General features: G+C 44.8%; 1 protein-coding gene across 3 annotated transcripts in view; it reads left to right on the top strand.

Moving 5' to 3' along the window:
• Nucleotides 1–861: 861 nt before the first annotated feature.
• ST8SIA5 (ST8 alpha-N-acetyl-neuraminide alpha-2,8-sialyltransferase 5) overlaps nucleotides 862–26,068 on the top strand; it is a 54,876-nt gene continuing 29,669 nt past the window's right edge. For 2 of the 3 annotated variants that reach the window (XM_086629537.1, XM_086629538.1), the window contains exon 1: nucleotides 862–992. In XM_086629537.1, coding sequence (XP_086485663.1) covers nucleotides 862–992 — 131 coding nt within the window. Of the gene's footprint in view, nucleotides 993–18,687; nucleotides 18,796–26,068 lie in introns of all 3 variants that reach the window. The other variant, XM_086629536.1, reaches the window with a different exon arrangement.

A 26,068-nucleotide genomic window follows, 5' to 3' on the forward strand; every position in this document is an offset into this window, starting at 1 on the left:
CACTGAGAGGCAGTCTCCCTCTCTGCGGCTGTGAGGCTACTCGTAGCCTCCAATAAATCAGCATGCAGGAACTGAGAGCTCCGTCCTTGAAGGGATGCACAGCGACCTTGCTTGTGCTCGCTCTGGAGGAATAACCGGAGGAAATACAGGAGCCCGGATAGCGAGCGGTGTATGACTACAGGCGCTGCATCCTGCGTTCACATGCCACGGCACTGAAGGCACGGTACAAAATGCAGCTTTCCTTGCTAGCCTGACCAGATTGCTGCTGTTGTTTTTTTTTGCAGGGGACTGAATGGAATCCTCATGATCGTTACACGCCTGTTCAATAATAGCACACCCCAGTCACGTCTCCTTGCGAGCACATTTCGCTGGAATCGCTGAGCAGAAGCAAAGAAGAGCTGACGACGATGTGTTTCCAACGCGGGTTGCCGGAGCCCTGTGTTTGCCATTGGCTGCAGTTTTCTGGTTTATTTGCAGCTTCCCCCATCTGGAATATGAAAATGGGATTGAAGTAGATAATTGCTAGCAGCGGGTTTTCAAGAGAGGCTTAGAAAGAACAGAATGCCTCTTGCACAGCGCCGGCTGCCTGCACTGAAAGAGCTCCGAGAGATGATTTTAGATGTTACCCACGTCTGAATCTCCTGGAAACTTTACCGAGGAAGCAAGCCATTGAGCACAATCCTGGAGCTAACGTCCAAAAGGGGCAAGGAAGGGGCAGCAGGGCCAAACAATGGAATACCTTGTCCTTGGATTGCTCAGAGAAAACCCAGCAAGCGTTCCCCTCTGCTTCTCAGCAACAAGGGCATGAAGACGACAATGAACTGAATTTTACCCAGCAGAGCTTCAGTGGCTTTAATAAGGATGGGATACACTGACCCTTCGTCAAGCAGGGATTTGCTGGGAAACAGAACTTTATTCTTCATATTCATCTGCGCCTTTGCCGTCGTCACCTTGCTGCAGCAGATCCTCTATGGGAGGAACTATCTCAAAAGGTAAGGGGGGATTTGGGGGAACAGGAAAAGTTGTCTGATGGGACTGAGTAGAGACAGAGATCCAGCGATGCCGTTACAACGGCTCAGACCACTTCTCAGTGCTGTGTTGGCAATATGAGTACCTTGTCAGTCTGGGAAGGTGCGTCCGGCGTCTGTCATGTCTGTTAGGTTATTAACAAAGGAGAATGTTAGGCAGAATGTAATGATTCCTGTGTTTCTTAGAATGTGTTTTAGTCCTCAGCCGTTGTAAAAACCCAGGTCTTGCTTAACTTAAGATGGACCGACTTGTATCACCTGAGTAATTGCCCCTGATCAGACTCTGCCACATAGCCTTCCAGCCTATGTGAGTTCAAGCTGAAATGGCTTGAGAGGTTGAATTAAGGCAGCATGTTCATTGCCTGAACTTGAATGCCTGTAGAAACAAACACGCAGACGCAATTCCTAAAATCAAAGTGGCAGTATTAGTGTGCCAAATAGCAGAGAGAGCACTTTAGTTTTTCACTGCCGTATTCCCGTGAATTTACTGCTGGGACCGCTTTGTTGTTGAGCACATCAGTCTTTGGTCCGAAAATGGTGCTGCTCTTTTTACAGCGAGCACCAGTGAGGATCTTCGAGTGTTTAACCTTGACCTGTGCAGAGTTATTTTACTTAAATCCAGCTTGAGGTGTTACGGCTTGTATGATTTTATACAGGGCGTGTTTCTTGTACATGCTTTGAGTTGAGCAGGCTTCAGTAGCGTAGGCAGCTGCTGTGGAATTTTTTACTGGAATTTAGCTGCATTTTGCCAGAAGAGATCAGTGGTTTGCTTCTTGCCTGGTTTGCAACTCATGTAGTTGTTTGCCTTGTACCAAGAGCAAGCGAAATCCTGACAAATCCACAAATGTTTCTCGCTGGGGGGAATGGCAGGCATGATGTTAATATGTATAGACGGGAGTGTTGTAGTTTATCCACAGAGACATTTGTGTGCCCTGCTTGGCAGTGAGGCCTTGGTGGGGGACTCTGTCTGCTTTTAGGCACCTCACTTCCAGAAAGATGTGACTCAATTGGGAAGAGCCAAAGGAAGGCAAGAATGAGTAGAGGTGTAGAAAACGTATTTATTTGTCTTGGAGAAAATTGAGGGAGATACAATAACTGTCTTGAAATACCCAAACTATTTCTGCCAAGAGGAGGGTAATAAACACATCTCTGTGAAGACCCGTGACATGACAAGAAGTCATGGACTTCAGTTGCAGCAGGGAAGATTTGGATTTAACCATGTATCATAGAATTACAGAATGGCATAGGCTGGAAGGGACCTTAGAGATCATCTAATCCAACCTCCCTGTCATGAGCAGGGACGCCTTTCCCTACTATAAAACTAGGGAAACTTTTAAAGAAAAAGGCTACCTGAGGAGGTATAAAATCTCCATCTTTGGGGTCTTCAGGAACCTGTTAGGTAGACGAGGGTAGTACCGAGCTGCCTTGGTGTTGAGGGGATGACTTTATGACCAGTTGAGGTCTCGTCTTGCCTTATTTTCTCAGGTTTTCTCGTTTGTCCTGGAGGCCTTGCAGCACTACCAACACTTGCTTTTCTAAGTCAAAATGACTGCAACAGGATTAGGATGATGAAAAAAAAGTTCCAACTATAAATTGAAATGAAAAAATGTCAAAGTAAAGATAAAATGAGGAGAAGATGCAGCTAAAACTTTTCTAGTGAGTGATCTCCGTGGCCAGTCTCTGTCCTGCCTCATGCCCTGGGAGCCTCTCCTGTTGTCAGCGGGCTGCTGGGAATGAAAAAAGGATGATGTTGAATTCCTAGGCTTGCTAGGAGAATGTCTGGTTCTGAGCACTCCCCCATCAAAGGGGCTGAAGCAGGGAGATGCGCATATGTTTTGTCACTTCGACTGGAAAACACTGTTTGTTTATTTATTTTTTTTTTTAATTCCAGCTTGTAATGATTTGTTTGTTTTCTTTTTTTTTGATCATGAAAGAGTCTCAAAGAGGGTTCCCACTTCTTGGTGCAGGGTAAAAGCACTTAGACTCCCTTCTGCTGGGAGGTGGTGTTTCCCATCTTGTATGAATATAAAAATGCAGGATGTGGCAGTCTGAGGTTGTCAGTTATTAATGGTAAAAAAGGTGATTTACGTAGCAGCCTACATTGTTACCATAATATTATCGTGAAGGTACTTTTTCACTCTTTCCCTCTCTCACTTTCATTCCCTGCAGTACATTGTGGTGACCATTCCTGGGCAGTTTGAATGCCAGTCTGCTCCGTTCAGGGGGAGCTGTAACCTTCAATTACTCTTTTCTTTCACAAACCTCTGGTGTTAAGTCCCCTGTTAGAAGCTGATGCCGGCTGTGAGGTTCCTTGGACACATTACAGCTTCCAGCTCCGGGGACCATGGTGGAGCTGGTGGTTTTGGAGAGCATCCTTGCAGAGGGGAAGTGGGATATTTATAGCTTTGGTGCCGCTTGCCAAGCTGGAGCTTGGGGATGCTGCCTAAAACTAAAGCCATTTACTCGCTAGGATTCAACGTGCTGCTAGTTTTATGATAGCCTTTGCTTGCATCCCAACATCTGAAACAATAACAGGCCTCTGGGCCTCTTCCCACGGCAGTGGGAAGAAATTCCCACTCATTCCTTTACTCAGGGAAACCTGAAAATTGCCCTGAATTACTATTCCAGTAAACGTACAATGCTTTTCAGCCTAAATATAATAACACAGGGCCAGCTTGGTTCTCTGCAAAAAGATGGTGGGAATGGGTAAAGGCAATCCAACCTAAAACAAGCAACTTGGGCACAATGCAGGGGACAGTGTAGGCTAGGGACTGGTCCCAATAAGCAGTGTGGACAAAGGCAGCCTTTTGTGGGAGAAAGATGGAAAAGTTGGTGAGGCACTGGAACAGGTTGCCCAGAGAAGTTGTGGCTGCCCCATCCCTGGAAGTGTTCAAGGCCAGGTTGGATGAGGCTTTGGGCAACCTGGTGTAGTGGAGGGTGTCCCTGCCCATGGCAGGGGGGTTGGAACTGGATGATCTTTGAGGTCCCTTCCAACCCAAACCATTCTATGGTTCTATGATTCTATGAAGTTAGCTGTATGGCCGCAAGCTGTGCCATGCCACTTGCCCTTACAAGCAGGGAACAGGCTGGTTTTATGGCCATAAACACCCACCTGGAGGGTGCCATGGAGGCTCATGGCTCTATGTTTGTCCATGGCCGTGCTCCCAAAGCTGGGCTGTGGGGATGGCAAGATCGCAGGCAGGAGAGGATGCCCTAGGAAAGAAACTCTGCTCAGTGAAATTTGATGTGGGGCCCAGCCTCTGGTCAAGTCCTCTCCCTTTAATGAGATATTAATGAGTTTCTCATGTTACTGGAAGGAGAACGTAGAGATTGAATTTCTAGGTGTTCACACGTTTTTCATCCACTATAGAACGTTCTTTGCTCCTTCTCCTGCTGTTTTGTACCATGTCATTGGAAAGCAGAATCCTGCCCATCTTTTTTTTTTTCCTCGTTTTTCAGTTTTCCCCCAAGTGGGATGGATGTGGGTGCTCTCAGCAAGGCCAATGCCTCATCTCCATACTAGCAGATGAAGTCCTAAAGAGAGGATTAAACTGCAAGCTGGAGAATGACATGGGGAAGCTCTGCTCTCTGTAGCTCCTGATCCTGACTAAAAAGCATGATGAAATGAGATATAATTAAGGGACTTTAATACAGATCTTTGGGGTAATTATTTTTATTTTAGGATTAATGTGATGATTAAAAATCCGCTGCATTGATCTGCTAAAGTAGGTTAAATGCTCTGGACTTCTGCTTAAATCCAGAGCTGCCTCTTGCTTTTGTATTGACTCATCTTTCCAATGCTTAGCTTTCAGCTGGGTTTTCTTTTGAATCAGATGCTCAGTTGAGGGCTGGCCTTTTTTTTGGGGGGAACTCTTGTTTAGCCAGGAGAGAATAATCCTGAATTACATCAGGAAACTGCCACTAAAGTAAAAAATGTTGAAATGATCCCTTGTCTTCATCTCCCACCCTGCAGCGTGGGAGAGATCAATGGCACAGTCCTTGCCTGCTTTGGCAAGGGAAAAATATCAGAGCAATACTTTGCTACATACCAATATTTTATTGGCAGGGAGTTCACTAAATACTGGTTTTTTTGAACAGACTGACTTCTGCACAGGGTGAGAGCCAGCTGAAGAAGGGAATCTGCCCCTTTAAAACTACTTTTTTTTTTTTTTTCCCAGCCGAGTGAAGAGAACACATTTTCAAAGCTATTAAGGACTTTAAACAAGGATTACCCTGGGGTCTGTCAGAGGGGGCACGTACAATAACTCAAAGAATCATACAGCAAGAAACAACAAACCTTCCCACGCAGGCAGCCTGCGTTTTGAAAGCTTTGCATCTTTTTAAATGAGAATAAAACCTCACTCCTATTTGTTTGTACCCTCTAATTAGTAGGAGACTCTTGTAGCTTGAGGTTATGCCACCATTTTGGTATTTCTGAAGCAGCTTTTAGTCAACGGTTGCAAATCAGTCCCCAGACGTCTTTGCCTCTTTCCTTACCCGCATAAGAAAGATAGCTTAAGATCATTTTTTGCACAGTGTGGGCAAATAAGGAATAAACTCACAGAAAATAAACCTGGGCTACACCTTGAGAGGTGATTTAGTCTGTACTATGCTGTAAGGTGAGATCATACCTTGCTTACATGGATGACAGCAGTAGTTGTGATATGGACACGGAGGCTGCTGGTGGCCTGAGTTGTATTTTGTCCTAATCTGGGCTCTTTGGGAACTACAGCCAGTCAGTCGAGAGCTCCTGCCCTGTGCTTGGCACGTGCTTCTCTGGCCTGTTCATATCAACCTGTGAAGATGTTAAATGTAACCTAAGACCATCTATTCTAGTGTTAAAAGTCTCTTTCCATGTACATATTTTTCCCAGGAGGTATAAGCTGAAGGTCACCTAGCGAGTCATCTCTCCAACACACAGCCCTGTGCCCCCTCTGTTTCTAACCAGAGTGAGATACTATCCCAGCAAAATGACATACGACCCGAGAATCACCTTGCTGCATAGCAGGTCTTAGTTTTGGTCACTTCTCTTTGGAGGAGAAGAGCACTGGAAACTTCAGGAGGCAGCAAAGTCTTGAAGCTATGTGCGCCAGTATGTGTATGTATGGGATATGGCTGTCACCTTAACGTGAATAGATATATTCTAGCACAGCAGGAGAAGCTGACCTCCAGCCATTGCTGTCCTCACTGCAGGGTACTCCCAAGAGCATTTCAAGGGGATGGAGACAGGGTGTTGGCATCCCCATCGTGCCTCACTAACCTTGCAAAGACAAGGAGCTGAATCAGCTCCCTGAGAGCTCGGAGGAGCAGAGGAGCCTATGCTGAGGGAGAGCTCAGGGCAGTGATGGCAATGGGATGGAGGAGACAGATTAATTCAGCTGCCTGCAAAGCCATCCCCCACTGGTCATCCCTTTCTCATTGCTGCTGTTGGCTGCTTTACCTATTGCCCCTGCCTCCCCACACCGAATAAAAGGAGAAAGCTCACAAGTGCGTGGCGTGTGGATTAAAGCTCTGCAAAAATTTGCAAACATTCACAGCTCTTATCACAGGCTGCAAGAGAGACTTTTATTGTGAAAAGTGTCCTGAAGACAAAAATCTTGCCTTCTGCTACTTGGAGGTTTTTTCTGACCCATATTTTTAATTTGCTTTTAAAGAACAGCATCAATTGGCTGAAGTTTTAGTACCAGAGCATGAGGGTGTGCTATTTCCTCCCCTGTGCTCCCCAGCAGTGCTCTCTATGGCACTGGTGCAGGAAACAGGCAGGCTTTGAATCCCTGCTCCCTCTACACTTGCTTTAGTTCTAGCGTTGTTGTGTTGCACCTCTGCTGTTAAGAGGACAAAAACACTTGCTAATCTAGTCTATAAATTGCCAGTCCTGCTCCGTTCCCTAGATGACAGTAAATTAAGGCAAGACAGTAAATTAAGGAATTAAGTCAGCCGTCTCAGTATTTTACCTGTGCAAATTGCATTGAGTGTGTCATTCCCGGGTGTGGTACACCGTGGTCCTTCCTGACCTCAAACCACAGGGCATGTGAGCTGCTATAGGGTGACCTACAGATGCTTGCCCCTTTCAGTGTGGTCGTAGCCACTCAACAGTCCCGAATCCAGTTCCCACAAGCCCACCCTGCGCAGGAGTGGTTGGTTTGCTTAGGGTTTGAATCACGTTGGGCTGTAGGAGCTCTTCAGAAGCTTCTTGTCCTGGAGTGGTGAATTACGGGTGTCCTGTTGACCAGCCAAAAGGTGACTGTTATCCTCACTGGTTAATATGGAGACAGTTAAATCCTAATTCTAATTCACGTAGTACCCAGTAGCAGCTTGCTTTGGTCTCTTAACTTTTGTTATGTGGGGATCTAGGCCTACTTCTGCCCATGCAAACAGCTTTTTTTTTTGATATTTGTCTGAATATCTAGACTAACTGTGCTTCCTGCACTTTACAGAGATCTATTGCCTCTGTGTGACAAATTAATGGTTGCGTTTTGCCAATGCCCAGTGTTCAACACCTGTGAATCAAAGCCCTTTCATCCCAAGTGGTTCAAATCCCATGACTCTTTTTTCAAAAACGTCTTTGTTATAACCTGCCATCAGCATGTTTTATGTTGTTTTGAAAAAATTAGCTACTTGCCCTCTATGTGTACAGGCAGGTGCAAGTTCAGTCTCACCTATGTGTGTGGAAAGGGAAACCCAGAAACCCATAACGTCTTGTTTTGGGTTGTGCTACAGCTGTGTCTACCACAGCCCCAGCTGTGAGTGATCACATCCTTGACCGTGGCCTCCGTGGCCAGCGTTGCAGACCTTCTGCTTATCTGGTCTTTTATTTTTGACCTGATTGGAGTTTCCTGATCATTCTTACACTTGCTGAATTTGCTTCAGACGTAGTGGCTGTGCAAAGCTTTGTATTTTCTTACTTTCGCTGTGCCTCTTTCTTACCCTTGATTGCTTTTTCATTTCGTTTCTCATTTTTTAATTCAAGTGTATTCATTGCTCAGCAGTCCGTGCCTCCCTCAGGCGAATTGTGGACTTAACCTCTCGTTTCTTTGAGACATCCTTTGCCCTCCCTTACTCGCATCCATTTTGCTTTTTCATCGGCCCTGCAGATAGTCACTGTCTTTCCACGTCCTCTTTATTTAGTTAGTTTTATGCTTTGGTTCTCATGATGAAAACCTTAAAGGCCATCTCTGTCACTGGCACTTTCCATAAGAACAAATACAGCCAAGGCTAGGCTTTTCACAGTCCCAGCTGAAAATCTTGGGCGGTCAACAGTTCAGAGGGCTGGTAGGAGGAGATTGCTCCTTCCTTTTCTGTGCATGGAGAGAGGGAATATTGCCTACTCCAGTGGCTGACCCTGATTACAGACACCTTGGCTTTAAACAGCGTTTTGCTCATTCTCTTCAGCATGAGTTTTCAGTGCAGTTTGGGCTCTCTGGGTGTGTTTCCAATGAAGAATATAGTGCCGTGTAGGGACACTTGACCTGGTGCTAAATATATTTAGCTTTGGAAACATGAGATGCAAAGCAATTGACTCAGATCTTTAATGCTGTGGTGAGATTGATTGCTCATGGTACCCATGCTGCGTCAGATATCTTTGCACTGAGCTACCATCTCAAATGTCAGAATTTCCTGATATCTTAAATATTTGGGATTTCCTGTGAGGCTCTGTGCTTGGGTCTTGATTGTTCTTTTTTCTTGAAAATTTCACAACCCGCCCTACTGTCAACTCATTCTCTTGTCGGTTTTATGTTGCCCCTAATTGTTACAAATAATAATCTTTTAATTACAAATAATTATTACAAATAGAATTTATACAGATTAACTGTTACTCCTTGGATGTTTATCTTCCAGCCACAGATCAGAAAAAGAAAGATTGTATTGTTTTGAAAGGTATCCTCTGATGTCCTTGGTGTCCTAGTCAACACTGTCCTGTTTGAGCAGATTAGCTGGATGTTGGTGTTGAATCTATTTTATCTTTCTTGGGAAGTGACTTTGGAGCAGGTTTTTCAGATATCTGATACAAGGTTTATCCCAAACGTGAAATGTGCTACGTGAAACAAAACCTTTTTCTGTGTAAGAGTGGTTATAATCCAGAAGCTTCCCACCTGTGTTTCCAACTTTGCTCTTTGTGCTAGTCAAAATACACTCCCCCACCACTTTATTATTACCATTTCCTTCTAACATGTAGAGCCAAGTTTGTCCCTGGTGTAATACTGTACGGCCAAGCGCGTGGTGTAACCAGGCGTGCCCACTTCCCACATCCTCCATCCATATTTTGCTTTCCATGAGACATATATTATTTCATTTCCTTCTTCTGCTGTGAATATACCGTTCCTGCACTCCCACATATTTTCATACACTTTCAAAACCTTTCCTAATGGTCTCCTCCCAGCAAGACAGCAAGCAGTCAGGTCAGCAGTTACCCACTGTCAGTCAGCTTGCAAAGCCATGGGGTCACTGAGACGAAGATTGGTCTCTGTTAATGCAGGGAGCAGAAGTATGTATGTGTAAGTATCCAGACTGAAACTTGTGTTTTTCTAATTTTACTGGAGAAATAACTGTTTTTCTAAACTGGTCTGGTCAGATTCAACTCTGCTTCCACTGAACACATACGTGAGTTTTATTATGGACTTGCATGAGAAGGGAAGCATCCCGCACAAGTACATGAGTTTGCCCCGGTGATGTTTTATTTCTTTGTGCTGTACCTGGTAGGGCTGTGCCCATGGATTCTCCACTGAAAGAGGCCAGCTTGCACATGGTGTTTTTCTGGCGTTACAGCACTGGTGAATTGGACCTGGACTGATACAGGCAGATTTGTGATTCTTCCTTTCATCAGTGCCGCATCTTTCTAGATTACTGTGCCTTGAATATTCATTTCCAAGTGGACTGGAGTGTTTGAAGTTATATTAAACTATTAAAGTAAGCATTTCCCTTTCTTTGGTTATCTGACTTCATTGACTTCAGGGACAGAGTCTGGCCCTTTTGTCAGGACAGGACAGTTTTTGGACACAGAGGCTAGTCTGCCTTGACTCCGCTGGGCTGGGCATGATGTCAGCATCTCCTTGTTACCTAGTGGATGCTTTACCCCTTTCACGCCCCTCTGATGTCTTTTCAAGTGCAGTGTAAATAAACTTTGTGTTTCTGACCTGTGTGGAAAAAAAAAAGGATCCTTTTTTTTCTCCAAAACTCCTCTTACTGTTATCTCTGTTGGCTCCTATGCTTGTCTTCACTTGGGCAGCAGTCTGTCACGTTGGAGACTCCTGGTATTCCTCTTTCTTACCTAACCTCCTCTTACACCTGATCCATTTTAGTGAGTGTTTTCAACCACTCTCATCTGCAGGTCATTCATGCATACCACTGTTTCGTTTTGTTTTTCATACACCCTGTGAACACGGTGAGTCACATTTGCCTTATTTTGCAGAAGGAAGAAACTGGATCTTCAGCGAGATTAACCAACTGACTTTCCTATGCCTCTGTGACATCCCTGTTGGTAGTCTAGGGGCATCACTTTCCATTTTTAAAGAGAGTAGCGTGATCATTTAACCTTGAAGTCTTCAGTTCCTGCTCTCAAGGGCACAAGAGTTATGAAACGGGGAAACTGAGGTACAGTGAGAATCAGTGACTTTCCACTGACTTTAGGGAGCCTCTACGTAACTTGGACTGTCTGTTTGTCAGGGCAGGTGCTGAATATGGCTTCTGTGTTTGGGCACTACGTGAAAGTGTGGTGCAGCACTACGACCAGGCCTGTAGAAATAAGATTATAAAATTATTAATAGTGTATATTTAATTAATGTATATACTACTTACATGTGTATTATATATCTATATACATTTACATTATATGCTTTATATATACATATGTATTTCTATATATATTATATATATATGTATATTAGCTTGTAACTTAAACAGGAGCTGGAGTCAAAAAAGCTGGGCTTGCTGTCACCTCCTAACGGCCTCTTTGCTGGGGAGAATGCATGTAGTGAAGGAATATGAGAACTGCTGGAAGGAAAGAGCAGGAAAAGCAAAGACGAATAAGAGAAGGGGCTCAGAAGGAAAATGAAGTAATTTGCTTTGGTCTTGGGGGCATTCCTATCATCCTTCCACCCCTTCAAAGAAGGAGTCTATAAACTCCACTGCTTCCCCTTGCTTGACCATCTGTGGCAGGCCAGCAACTTGAGTCAGATTTTGGCTTAGCTTCACCGGTGTAAAATGGCATGAGTTTCTATCTGGTTTTGCTTGCTCTTGGGTTTAGTCTGCCTCTGGTAGATGCGGGTTGGGGGTAGTGGTAACTGTCACCTTGAAAGATGATTGGAAATAGCCTGCTGGCTGGGGTTAAGTGAGATGAGCTGGTGGGTTTGGGGGAATGCGTCGGCACTGAAGTCGCAGGTGCTCTTCCATGCTCTCTCCTCACACCAGCTGCATGATGCCCCTCTTGCAACTCAGTGCTCATGACCCGTAGGTGCTGATCGCTGTGTTACTCAGCCATTTGCTCCAAACTGCTCGTATGCCTTGAAAGCACGTAGATGTCTCCTGAACAAACTCCGCTGCGTACATGGTCGTGGCTTGCTCTCTGGTTAGAGCCCAGGCAGGATCGCCAGCTGTGCTTGAAGTCTTTTGGGTCTTCATTTATTAGCTATGGAATAACCCCCTTTTACAAGCCTTGCCTTCTTGTCTGAGCTGAATTTTCACCTTGCCTTCGTGCTTTAGAAAGGCAGCGAGGCACCCCCAAGCTGGGATCTCAGTGTGATGGCAGTGTGGATGCGAAGCTTCTCGCTGCAATCTATCCACTTGTTCATTCTTGTCTTACAGTTCAAAACCCTCATAATTGTTTGACATCCTCTGCTATTAAAACCTCCGCTTGTGCAGGAGTTGTTTCTCTTTCAGATTGTGGCAAAAGGCTTTTTGCTTTGCTTCCTGCTGCTTCTTGACAGCTGGTCTTGACAAGCCCTTCAGAATTACTGCTGCTTTGTTAATTTTCTGTTGTTTTTTTTTTTTTTCACCCCCTCCTGCTATTCTTACATTATGCCAGTGTTTATTTGACCACATACTGATTCAACATTTACAGTCACTGATTAGGATCAAAATATTGCTTTGACATTTACCTGAAACTCAAGGTCTTTATTGCTAAGACATCCAACTTAACGGAGTTTCTCCAACGCAAGGCACAATGTTGCTCATACCCTTATGTGCTAGGCACGAATCCTGTGATTGTGATGTCCATAAGCCTCAATGAGGAATTTGCTTACAGTGAATGGGCAAAACATAGCACCTCTGCACTAAGGGCACAGTATTTCTGGTTGTTACGTCTGTTATAAAGTCTTCCCTCGTCATCATCATTGTCATGCGTTGGGGAAATGCATTAATTTTAGAAAGAAATAACATTAGAACAAATTGAACAAATGACAAAGTTCCACCATTGGTAATGATCCCAGTCTTAAAATTAGCTTTTCTTTTCTTTTTTTAAAAAAGAAAATCTCTTTGACATGAACTGTCTAGATTACATAGAAGACTTCTATATCTAAGTTATTTCCTCTGCTTTCTTTTTCTTTTTTTAATCTATCTTTACCCTCTTTTGCTCTGCTGCTCTTTTTAATTATTTTCTTTTTTTTTTTCCTGCGTGTGCTTTTCTATTGCAATTCTGAATCACAGAAGCTTAATTTACCACTTCTTTGTTTACCTGTTAAAATGTAAGTTAGTGCTGAGAGTGAGTGCGTTAAAATTTAACTGCCATAATATGCCAAAGAAACACACTGATGGAACAGTTCATGCCTCTGTTCTGTTTTCTCAGGCTGTTTGTGAATTCAGCCAGACTGCTTTTATGAACACTTACGACTCACAACTGAGAGGTTTAGAAAATTTTCTATTGGTAAAATTGAATTCTCCCAACTCAAGGCTGATTGAAATCAATGGTAAAACTCTCAGTAATCTTGTTAGGGACGGAATTAATTCGGTCAGTGTTTTTAAATGTCTCATCCTTGATTTCTGCTCAGTTCTAATACTAGAAACCATTATTCATGGGAGTTGTTCTTAGGAGGAGGTTTATTGTACCATCACTCCAGAAAATTCAGAGCAGCAGCTTGTTCTCAGTCTTGCAGACCCACAGTGAGACAGACAGTCCTGTAGGCTGTGCAATGTTCTTTGGTGGTGTGTTTTGTATATATATGTCTATGTCTTTTTTACCTCTTCAGTACCTGTTTGTTGGAAGAAGAGCACTGTGTGATCCCTTTTCCTGTCTGGTTCAAGGTCAGACACTTAACTTGCTCCGGGCCCTAAGCTCAGCTCACAACTTTGTCCTTACCTTGTAGAAGTGTCATACCCAGACCCTTGCTTGCCCTTGTTAGATATTTTTGTACCTCGATTAGATCCCCCATTCTGCCTTTTCAATGCTAAGCATTTCAAGCTGTTCATCATAAGACATATCTGCCATTCCTCAGTGTTAGTCTTCCTGATCTCCTCTTGGATCTTACCCAACATGTGCACATCCTTCTTTAAACTTGGTGCCTCAGCGGCTGGACACACTGTTCCCAGAAGAGGCTTGATGAGAGGAGGACATTAAAGAGTGGTTTTGTCATTTCTTTTGCTTTATGGACAGATTCACCACCCTCCGCCTTTCAGCGGTTACTTAGCTTCCCTTCCAGCTTTACATGTGGAGTGAAGATGTACAAAGGGAAAGGACTTCACTGAATGTTTTAGTTCTTCATTTCATCTGCCTGGATATTGGCTATGCTTTAGGAGAGTTCACCTCTGAAAGACACACTGATGCCAGCTATTTATCTAGATTAATGATCTCTATTTCAGTTTACAAGTAAATATTTTAAGCCCAAAATATCTGATTTAAATGCAATTAAAAAGTACAGTTCCAACTTGTTTTTCCCACACTTCTATTCTCTCTCCTTGTGTATTATTCAGTGCTGCCCTTATCAATTAAAACATATTTTTGAGATCATCTGTTCAGATGCCTTTTACAAAAACATACACATTTGAAAGAAACATGTTTCCATACCGGTTAGAGCGTGGCAAAAACATGTTAGATTGTGATACACAGGGGAGAATCACAAACGTTTATTTCAACAAGCCTAAAAGTGAAGGTGTCTTAGTAAAAGTGAGAATTTTCTCATATTTTCTTCACACCAATATTCTACTCTGAAGTTGTACCTTGGGCAACCTCAATTGAAGGAAAAAACTGTCAGAGCAACCTAGAAGGTATGGGACTCCCTGACAAGCCACGGCATTAGCCTGTGGCCATTATAGCATAACCTGTACACCCTTTGATGTGATTCTCCAAATCGATGACCAAAGTAGCTCTGTCCAAGCTGAATGTGAGATGTGAGCGTGTGCTATCATCTCATTTTGCTTGTGGCATTCAGGATAGTCTCTTCCAGTTCTCATTTTTTGGAAAACAGGAGAATTGCATTGATGTATGTAACTAAGAAGTAATCGGAAGGGTCCCCTGTGAGCAAAAATTTGGCTTCTATATTTGAAGTGTTCCCGTTTTTATACTTAAAAAGTTTTTCTTTGAAAAAAAAAAATGACCACCAGAGAACATGCAAGAAATGAAAATGGATTTGAAAGATTTGGAGGAAGCTTTTTCAATATTTTCATAGTGCTTTTCTCCAACCTTTTTCGATACGAGGCAGCTTGGGAGAGGAGGGGCAGTTTAGGATGCTAGCTCTTTCCTCAGCTCAGACTATTGAAATGTCTCCCAGCCCTCTTCAGATTTTCTTTTCCTTCAAAATGTCTTTACCAGAAAGTCCAGTTTTGATAAAACAAAACAAAACAAAACAAACCCAAAAGATTAAAAGGCAGAAAACATACAAGAATGAACTTCTTAAATTCTTTCAAAATATGTCGGATTTAGGTCAGAAAAAATTTTTGCGGTGACATGCACTGCACTTCACTTGTGTGGTGAGATCCTTCTGTTGTACATGCCTACGCTTCAAGCTGTGTACCTGTATTACTGATGGAGGACCAGTTTGGAGGATGGATCAGTTCACCCTAGAGTGAGGGCCAGCCTTTGATTGGGTGAATCTTTCCCTAAAACTAACTGTACTGAGCCAATCTCTACTGATTTTTAAGAATAAAGACAATCAGCTCATGTGGAAATGCCTGCACTACAGATACTTGAAGTTAGACTAGGTTGTCTTAAAACAGCTAGAACAATAAAAAGTTAGGAGCACACATTTCCACAATACAGAACAAATAAATTCCTACTAAATATTTTTGGAGCTGTTTAGAGCTACTCCTCTTTTCTGCTGTAGGAAGCAAAGATGCCTTAATTTAACTTCCCATGTTGTTCCTTCTTAATTTCCTGTGCTTATAACTGCTGCTAATTAGGCTAAAGTGTGGATATGGTTGGAGAGATTCTCCAGGCTTTGTAATAAGGCTGTTGACCAAGAAACCTAGCGGGGTCCTGGATGCCCTTTCTTTCGGGCAAAGCGGGCTGGCAGATTGCTGCTGGCTGTCCCCGCACAGCCCAGCCGGGAAGTTAACTTTCAGTATTGGCAGCACCAAATGTTCACAACTCAGCTGCCAGGCTTCTGAAATAATGAAACTGGGTTAAAGCAGAGAAGGTTAAAAATAACAATCCGTGAGATTCTTCTTCGTTGACTTGTGAGATTCTTCTTTGTTGACTTCTGAGCAATAGGAAGGATAGACCTGCTGTTTACAAACAGAGAGGGACTGGTGGGAGGTGTGGTGGTCGGAGGCTGTCTTGGGCTTAGCAACCATGAAATGATAGAGTTCTCGATTCTTGGTGAAGTAAGGAAGGGGGTCAGCAAAACCACTACCATGGATTTACGGGGGAGCAGACTTTGGCCTGTTCAGGACACTGGTCGAGGGGATCCCTTGGGAGGCAGTCCTGAAGGGCAAAGGAGTGGAATGTCAAAGGCTGGACATTCTTCAAGAAGAAAGTCTTAAAGACGCAGGAGCAGGTCGTCCCTGTGTGCCATAAGACAAACCGACAGGGAAGATGGCTGGCATGGCTGAACAGGGAGCTTTTGCTGGCACTCAGGAAAAAAAGGAGAGTTTACCGCCTTTGGAAGAAGGGGCAGGCAACTTCAGAAGAGTACAAGGATCTCGTTAGGTCATGTATAGAGAAAATTAGAAAGGCAAAAGCCCAGCTAGAACTCAACCTGGCCACTGTCGTAAGGGATAACAAAAAATGTTTTTACATATACATTAACAAAAAAAGAGAGCCGAGGAGAATCTCCACCTTGTTGGATGAAGGGCGAAACATTGTCACCAAGGATGAGGAAAAGGCTGAGGTACTCAATGCCTTCTTTGCCTCAGTCTTGTCCTCAGGGTATTCAGCCTGAGCTGGAAGACAGGGACAGAGGGCAGAATAAAACCCTCATAATCCAGGAGGAAGCAGTCAAGGACCTGATATGCCACCACATGGATACTCACAAGTCCATGGGGCCAGATGAGATCCACATGAGAGTACTAAGGGAGCTGGCAGAGGAGCTTGCCAAGCAACTTTCCATCATTTATCAACAGTCCTGGCTAAACAGGGAAGGTCCCAGACGACTGGAGGCTTGCTGATGTGACACCCATCTACAAGAAGGGCCAGAGGGAAGATCTGGGAACTACAGGCCTGTCAACCTGACCTTGGTACTGGGGAAGATCATGGAGTCGTTCATCTTGAGTGCGCTCACAGTGCATGTGCAGGACAACCAGGGGATCAGGCCCAGCCAGCATGGGTTCATGAAAGGCAGGTCCTGCTTGACCAACCTGATCTCCTTCTGTGATGAGGTGACCCACCTAGTGGATGAGGGAAAGGCTGTGGATGTTGTCTACCTGGACTTCAGTAAGGCCTTTGACACCATCTCTCACAGCATTCTTCTGGAGAAGCTGGTGGCTCATGGCATATACTCAGGATTACTCTTCACTCGGTAAAAAATTGGCTGGATGGCCAAACGCAGAGAGATGTGTTGAATGGAGTTAAATCCAGTTGATGGCTGGTCACAAGTGGTGTTCCCCAGGGCTCAGTTCTGGGGCCGGTTCTGTTTAATAACTTTATCAATGATCTGGATGAGGGGATTGAGTGCTCCCTAAGTAAGTTTACAGAAGACACCAAGCTGTGCGGGAGTGTTGATCTGCTGGAGGGTAGGAAGGCTCTACGGAGAGATCTGGACAGGCTGGATTGATGGGCCGGGGCCAGCTGTATGAAGTTCCATAAGGTCAAGTGCCAGGTCCTGCACTTGGGTCACCACAACCCCATGCAATGCTACAGGCCTGGGGAGGAGTGGCTGGAAAGCCACCTGGTGGAAAAGGACCTGTGGGTGTTGGTTGGCAGCTGGCTGAGTATGAGCCAGCAGTGTGCCCAGGTGGCCAAGAAGGCCAACAGTATCCTAGCTGGTATCAGAAACAGTATGGCCAGCAGGACTAGGGAAGTGATCATGCCCCTGTACTCCGCACTGGTGAAGCTGCACCTCAAATAGTGTGTTCAGTTTTGGGCCCCTCACTACAAGAAAGACATTGAGGTGCTGGAGCATGTCCAGAGAAGGGCAATGCAGCTGGTGAAGGGTCTGGAGCAGAAGTGTTATGAGAAACAGTTGAGGGAACTGGGCTTGCTCAGCCTGGAGAAAAGAAGGCTCAGGGGAGCCTTTATCACTCTCCACAACTACCTGAAAGGAGCTTGTAGCGAGGTCGGTGTTGGTCTCTTCTCCCAGGTAGCTAGTGAGAGGATGAGAGAAAATGGCCTCAAGTTGTGCCAGGGAGCTTTAGATTAGATATTAGCAAAAATTTCTTTACTGAAAGAGTGGTCAAACATTGGAACCAGTTGCCCAGGGAAGTGGTGGAGTCACCATGACGAGAAACATTCAAAAAACGTGTAGATGTAGCCCTTCAGGGCATGGTTTAGTGGGCATGGTGGTGTTGGGTTGACAGCTGGACTTGATCTTAGAGGTCCTTTCCAACCTTAATGATTCTATTCTATCGTTCTATAATTTGACTTCTCTATGATTCTATGACTTGTGTTGTCAAATGTTTCCTCAGACCCAGCCTTTTTAAATACATGTGAGATTTCTACCCAACTATAGATGGAGTTTCCATCATGGGTCTTGGAATGAGTTTGTGAATGTTTGGAAAACAGGGAGTTATGATGATCGTGATATTTGGCTTAAAAAATACCGTCTTCTGAAACAGGGAAAAGAAGCAATAAAGCGTGACTTAGAGAAGTCTTCAAATGACAAATCCTTCCCTAGCATGGCCAACAGATCAGAGAAAGGACTCAGTGCTCACCGTATTTAACAACTACTGTAGATGTAAAATAGAAGTTTGGAGGGGTTTATGTCTTTGACCCTGTATTTTCCATATAAGTCTCCAGCTTTTTGCACTTGTGTCTCTGGGGATGAAATTTCTATCGTGCTCCACACATGTGTGTGTTGTTTATGACCACAGATGATTACTGGCCTTCCAGTTTGGCTGGGGAGTCTGGTGGTGTTTTCAGCCAAGGCCTTGAAGAGCCTGTGGAAAGTGAAAATTGATTGTTTCCACTAGTAAGATGATGTCTTGTGATTCTTGGTATCTTTTTATTGTTTCTGATGAATGTGTCATAGTCACGTTTCTGTGTTAAGAAGAAGGTGTCTCACTTTGTGTTGAGAAATCAAACTGATAGACTTAACCTAATGAATGATACCAAATATCAACTGCCTCGTTTTCTTGCTAGAGGGCTGCAGTTTAGCTGGCAGAATGGAGAGGAATTGGCAAATTGGACCGGCACCTTTAATTTCACCGTGGACGGAGCAGTGAAGAGTGGCAGTGACACAGGCACCAGGTACCAACACTCGAGAGAATGACTGCAGAGATGTCTCTCTCTTTGTATGAACCACAAATGTGAGCACAGGCTGCATGAAAAATGGGATTTGCAGTTTACTTTGGCTGCTCAGTACTGCTCCCCACGGCACAGAAGATACCAGGGATGCCCAAGTGCTGTGCTGTCTTTCCCCTTCAAGGCCTCGGGGCCATTTTGGAATATGCCGTAAGCATCCATGTCATATGCAGGAGGGTGACTTCTGTGTCCTGGCCTCTGCTGTTTCCATTCCCCCACCAATGCTATGTGTCAATATGTGGCAGTGGGGGAAAAGCGAGAGTTGGGTGGACAAAGTCCCAACATGGCATTGTTGATGCACGCCGAGCACGCTGGAGAATCTGGTCCAAGACTTTCTTTGTAATAGAATATGCATCCTAAGAAAATGTAGTTTAGCTTGAAATCTTTCCAGGGCCTAGTAGGGGAAAAGCGTTCTATCAAGATAAGCACGGAGTATTTCCTTTATTTACACTGTTTTGAAAATGTGAGCAGCACTGATCTGCCACTGCACTTTTTTACTTACCAATTTGTAGTAGGATCCTCTTGGCTGACACGTATCTGAAGGGTCATGAAGAGCCATGTTCATAGTCAGGAAACTGGCTGCAGTTGTGCCTAAAGAGCTCCGTGGATATTGCAGGCCATCCGCATACGTCTGGGTACAGGCTTAGGGTGAATATTTAGGGTGTCTTCCTGGAACCTCAGCTGTAGAGGTTAAAAGTCCTAAGTATCAAGTTCAGTAAGTAGCAGGGTAATCTTAGATAGACCGTAAGTTAAAGAAAAAAAAAAAATGAGAAGAAGCTTACATTTAATACCTATGTATAAATATATAAAACTCTCTTTGGATAAATTACATGTTTTGTTTAAAATATCATCACAGTATCTTTTGGTAACCATCCACCACTACAGCTGTGAAGCTGATAGCATTTCCAAGGCAAGTGGAAGTACAGAGTCTGACCTGCCAAAACTCACCCAGTCTCCCTGAACCACAGCAATGCTGCAATTCCTGCTGTGGCTCTTCCCTGTAATGTGATCTTGGGTGAGTTCTACCTGCCACTTGGCCGGTTTAATGAGTTAAGGTTCTTCATAAAAAGAACCAGCTTAAGCTGCAGTTTTTTGCTCAGAGTAAGAGAAAAAAGGTTCATTCTATGTATATATGTATGTATGTATGTTTATATGTATCTGTCTGTCTGTCTGTCTCTCTCTCCTTTTGTGGCCTTTTTTTGTGTATGCACCTATAGTCTGGATATGCAAGGTCTTCAGTTTAGGCACTCGGCATAGAAAAGAACGGGATGTGGCACAAAGACAGATATCTTCTTGAAGGCATGACAGAATTAGTAAATATAGATTTTCCCCTCTAGGCAGCCTTGACAGAGACAATTGAACCCTCATTGATTGCAGGATGGGGAACCAAAACCCTTGAGTGCAGGATACTAGTTGTGAGGCACTGAAGAGCGGTACTGTTCTCAATCTGGTTAACCCCTTCAGAGAGGTTCAGGACGCACGTGTTTCTTATACAAACAGGATCAGACGAGTTATGTATACATTTCAAAGGTTATAATAGCAATAAAAGATGCAAGTTTCAAGGTCCATGTCATGTTAATGACCGTGGAGCTGAAAGATGGGCATTTTGAGTTAGGGATTAGTCTAACTGCAGCATATATTGCACGTTAAGTGTGTTAAGAGATACTGTTTATTGATTTGTCTACTGTCTGAAAGCTGGGAATACCACAAAATAAGAACTATATAAATGTGGAGGTGAGACTGTGTGGTGAATAACTGCAGAGCTATGTCTAAATTGTTTACTGTTTACCTTTAATCACCTTTCTTACTGTGTTGTCACTAGATATCTCCTGAGAGTCTTAATCTCACACCCAACTTCAGGCTATTGATATCAATTGCAAACAAGCCTTCCTCTAATGAATAGTACTTTCCACCAAATGGAAAACTTGCAGACTACATTTTACAGACCTGGTTTTACTTGTATATGTTTACATATCTCTAGAGAGACATTGGCAGTGCACAAAACTAATTATATGTCAGCATACACACAGTAAATACATTTCATTGCATGGCTCTGCAGTTTGTTGTGTGTTCTCACCTCCTTGTGAAAGGTTTGGTGTTTAAAGATATTAACTGAAATAGTTATTAATGTGGTTTTCATTAGCTTATGTCATTTATATATCTGTATGTATATAGATACGTGTTTGTTCATACGTATGTGGTATCAACCCGAGTATATTCTATAACTACTCTTTATCTTTTAATCATGTAACTTAATACCTGGTGTAGAGACATTCTGTAGGAGTGATGTATTAGATGAAAATGAAGGACTTCCAAAGCAAAGGCACACTGAGAGAATAAGTGCAGTAGAATGGCAAGACAGCCAGACTTTATGAGAGAACGAACCATGAAGGTTAAACGTTGCATGGAAAGGATCAAGCAGGACAGAAACAAAGAACGTCATGTTATCTGATTTCAGTAGAAGCTGATTCATGCCTTAACTAACGTACGAAGTTAAAGCGTGGCTTGCAATTGGAATGTTTTTTACTGTCCAGGAGAGTTCTTTATACAGTTTCAGAAAATGAGCCCTACTCTCCTGTGCTGGAGTAGCCAAGCTAACCAAGGCTTTTCATCCCAGGGCATAAGACTCTTCTTCAGATTGTGTAGAAAAAGTTCATGGAGATAAAAGATAATATTATGAGCTCAGCTTGGTATGGGGTACAACTGAGAGTATCAACCATGTGCAAAGTCCTGCATGTGGTTGGGGCAATCCCCAGCACGAGTAAAGGCTGGGTGGAGAATGGATTGAGAGCAGCCCTGAGGAAAAGGACTTGGGAGTGCTGGTGGATGAGAAGCTCACCATGAGCCGGCACTGTGCGCTGGCAGCCCAGAAAGCCAACCGTGTCCTGGGCTGCATCCAAAGCAGCATGGGCAGCAGGTCGAAGGAGGGGATTCTGCCCCTTTTCTCTGCTCTCGTGAGACCTCTCCTGCTCTTCACAGGAGAAGTGCCCCAGCCCTCGGATCATCTTCGTGGCCTCCTCTGGACCCGCTCCAGCAGCTCCATGTCCTTCTTGTGTTGGGGACTCCAGAGCTGAAGGCAGTATTCCAGGTGGAGTCTCATGAGAGCAGAGTAGAGGGGCAGAATCTCCTCCCTCGACCTGCTGCCCACACTGTTTTGGATGCAGCCCAGGACACGGTTGGCTTTCTGGGCTGCCAGTGCAAATTGCCGGCTCATGTTGAGCTTCTCATCCACCAGCACTCCCAAGTCCTTCTCCTCAGAGCTGCTCTCAATCCATTCTCCGCCCAGCCTGTCCTTGTGCATGGGATTGCCCCGACCCACGTGCAGGACCTTGCACTTGGCCTTGTTGAACTTCATGAGGTTCTCACAGGCCCACCTCTCCAGCCTGTCCAGGTCCCTCTGGATGGCATCCCTTCCCTCCAGCGTGTCCACAACACCACACAACTTGGTGTCATCTGCAAACTTGCTGAGGGTGCACTCAATGCCACTGTCCATGTCACCAACAAAGATGTTAAATAGCACCGGCCCCAGTACTGACCCCTGAGGAACACCACTCGTCACTGGCCTCCACCTGGACATTGAACCATTGACCACAACTCTTTGAGTGCAACCATCCAGCCAGTTCCTTATCCACTGAGTGGTCCATCCATCATAACCATGTCTTTCCAGTTTAGAGACTAGGATGTCTTGTGGGACAGTGTCAAATGCTTTGGACAAGTCCAGGTAGATGATGTCAGTTGCTCTTCCCCTATCCATCAATGCTGTAACCTCATCATAGAAGGCCACCAAATTAGTCCGGCAGGATTTGCCCTTAGTGAAGCCATGTTGGCTGTCACCAATCACCTCCTTATTTTCCATGTGCCTTAGCATAGTTGCCAGGAGGATCTGCTCCATGACCTTGCCAGGCACAGAGGTGAGACTGACTGGCCTGTAGTTCCCTGGGTCTTCTTTTTTTCCCTTTTTAAAGATGGGGTCTATGTTTCCCCTTTTCCAGTCATTGGGAACTTGACCAGACTGCCACGACTTCTGAAATATGATGGACAGTGGCTTAGCAACTTCATCTGCCAGTTCCCTCAGGACCCGCGGATGCACCTCATCTGGTCCCATGGACTTGTCCACCTTCAGGTTCTTTAGATGGTCTTGAACCTGATCTTCTCTTACAGTGGACGGTTTTGCTTTATATTTCGTGCTAAATATTATAAATCTTACAACATCCCTGTGAGAAATCAGGGAAAGGGTTCTATCTGATATTTGTTGTGAGAAGTAATATACGAAACTATTTCCTAGAGCTCTGATTCCTCTGGTCTCCTTTTTAGTATGTTTTGCAACTTACTGGGATTGTGAGTCTTCATGCTTAAAGCATTTTTCTTTGCCAAGAAGCTGTCTTAATGATGTGACGATCTGTCTGCCGTATTAGTTGGATTACGGTGTTCTCTGCCACCTTCACTCCACCTGAGCTGAAGATAGGGTTCAGTGTAGGACTCAGGTGGTGAGACCACAGAAGCCTTTGACAAACGATGGGAGATTTGAGCTTTATACTTCTGGGCCTGTTAATTTATACACTGAATTATTCAGTATGGCAAACCAATGGCTACAAAATAGAAAACATAATCATTTGGATTCATCAAACACACATTTTACAAGAATGGAGTAAGGGCTTGACACATCAGACCTTGCTGACCAGGAGAGTGGCTGAGGCTGTTCTTAAGTCATAATGCTGAACTTCTTATATAGAAATACTAAAATCTTGAGAACTAGAAAAAAAAGAAGAAGCCATTGCTTGTAATGATAAACTAAAATATGTTTTTTGAGATGTTGTCGATGTGTAAGTGTTGTCATGTGCTATGTTATGCCTCCCAGGTGATCGTATGGGTAACAACATCAGCAGCTTATTTCAGTCAAAGTGATGGGAATGGGCTTGATTAAAACACCCAAACAGCAGTTCAGTAAAAAATGATAAAAATTCATTCTGAAATGGCATTGGTAAAATAGGACTCCCTGCAGCGTACCCCACTGCTGCTTGTCAGGAGCCAACGTTGTTTTGATACAGTGGCTGTGAAAGAAAAGGAACACCAAAGTGTCCCTAAACCTAGAAATCAATATACTCTCCAGGAAATCATTCTAGGGCTGATGCATCGTACAGTGGGAAAACCTCTAAACAAAGATGCACGGCAGTCTGTGTGAGAGAAGATCCAGGAAGCACAGGAGGCAGTGGTGTTGATTCAGAATCATGGTCTGCAAGGTGGTCTTCTCCCAGGTGGGTGAACAAACTGCAGGAGGTAGCCTGGACTTTGCTGTATCATGTAGGGCTGTTTCTGCTTTAGCCCCTGCTGTTGCACCCCCAGCTGTTGCAGTGGAGCTGTACTGGGTTATGTATTAGTCTGAAATTTTGGAAAGTCTTGGCTCCCGATTAAGTGGACAGGTGAGAAGGAAACAACATGGCGTTGGCTGGAGTGGATATTTGGTCAATTCACACTGCTAGTGCGACATCAGACAGCAGAGTCAAGCAATCCCAAATGATCCGTGTGTTGAGACATGAAGAGGGGGTCAAAATCAGAGTGGCAGTAGACAGCCAGTGCCATCTTGCCAGGAGCTTCCATAGCCGTGACGAAAAACATATCCTCAGGGTATCACAGCTGTCGTCTTAACTGTACGGATGTGTAAACTGTCTGTGAAGTCATGGGACCAGATCAAATAAGGAATCTGGAAAAGCCACACCTCTGGGATATGACAGATGCACCTATGTGCTTTCCTAAGGTTACCTGGGAGGTACGCAGAGCTATCAATGAACTGCTTTTAAGGGACAGAAATATAAAAGCCACTCCTCTTCTGTGGAAGATCAAACCTGTTAATTTAGGGCTGGTTTGTGGAAGCACTCTTGGTTTTTTGAAAGTAAAAATCTGTAATTTGGAAGATAGGCAGTATATATTTTGAAACTACCCTTGCCTTGGTGGATGGACATTTCTGATGCCATCTGTTATCAAAACCCAGAAAAACTTGTGACACTATAAGGAGACAAATCTAGCCAAACATTTCAAAATATTCTAGGTGGATGATTGTCATGGTTTGATGTGGAGGGGGGGGTGGTTCTGGTGGCAGGAGAGGGATTTTGCTCCCTGCGACCTCCCCGGTTTTGGATCCGGGTTAGGCTTAGTTCTGGCCACCAGATCAGACTGCCATCCCCCTCGGGGTTGAGCCAATAGGGCGCCTCTGCGAATTGCCCTATTTAAGTCAGGACAAGGGAACCGGAAAAGGTGCTTTGCCCAGGATCGAGCAGAGAAGGGAGGAGGGCACTGCCCCCGCTCCCTGGCTCCCGGCCGGGCGGCTGCCTGCGTCGGGCCGGCGCCGCCCACGGAGAATGGCGGCGGCGGAGCCAGCTGGGGAACTCGGGGGCACCCCACTCCCAGGGTGCCCACTGGGCTGAGTTCACCTGGAGAGGACTGAGATCTGAGAGAAACAGCCGCATCGACAGCAGGTCAGTGAGGATGGAGCGGGAGGAGGTGCCGGAGCCGAGTTTCCCCTGCGGCTGATGGTGAGATGGCAGGCGGCCCCCCTGTAACCAGGACGGCCTCGGTGGAGCAGCGACCCACTCGCAGCCCGTGGGGAGAAGATGCCTGAGCCCGAGGATGGTCGTGTTGGGGGCACGGCAAGGCAGAAAGGCATCTGGAGTCTTCGTGACGACCCACGCCGGAGCGAGTGGCTGCAGCTCCCTAAGTACCCGAGACTGTGGTAAAGCCCACACCGGAGCAATCTGTGGGGAAGGATTGTTTCCAGTGGGCTGGACTCACGTTGGAGAAGTTTGTGGATTTTTCCTCGTGGGTAGGGGATCCATTGGAGCAGGGGAAAAGGGTGTAAGGACTCCTTCTCCTTTAAGAAAGAAGCAGCAGTAACAGCACGGAATGAACTGACCTGCACTCCCCCAGTCCCTGCCCCCTGTGCTGCTGGGGGGAGGAGGTAGAGCCGGGAGGAAAAGGAAGGTGGGGGGGGGGGAGAAGGTGTCGGTTTTAAGATCTGGTTTTGTTTCTTTCTGTCCTCTCAAGTAATCGGTTTTTATTTCCCTTTGTCCTTCTAAGTAATCATTAATAAACTGTTTTGCTTTGAGAAAAGCGCTGCCTGTTTTGCCCAGGACCATGGTTGGTGGGTGCTCCCTCTGTTCTTGCCTCAACCCTCAGTCCTTTTTGTGTTTTTTTTCTTCCCTCTCCTCTCTACTTTATTGGAGAA

This window comes from Tauraco erythrolophus, chromosome Z (assembly GCF_009769465.1).
Source record: "Tauraco erythrolophus isolate bTauEry1 chromosome Z, bTauEry1.pri, whole genome shotgun sequence".
Lineage (NCBI taxonomy): Eukaryota > Metazoa > Chordata > Aves > Musophagiformes > Musophagidae > Tauraco > Tauraco erythrolophus.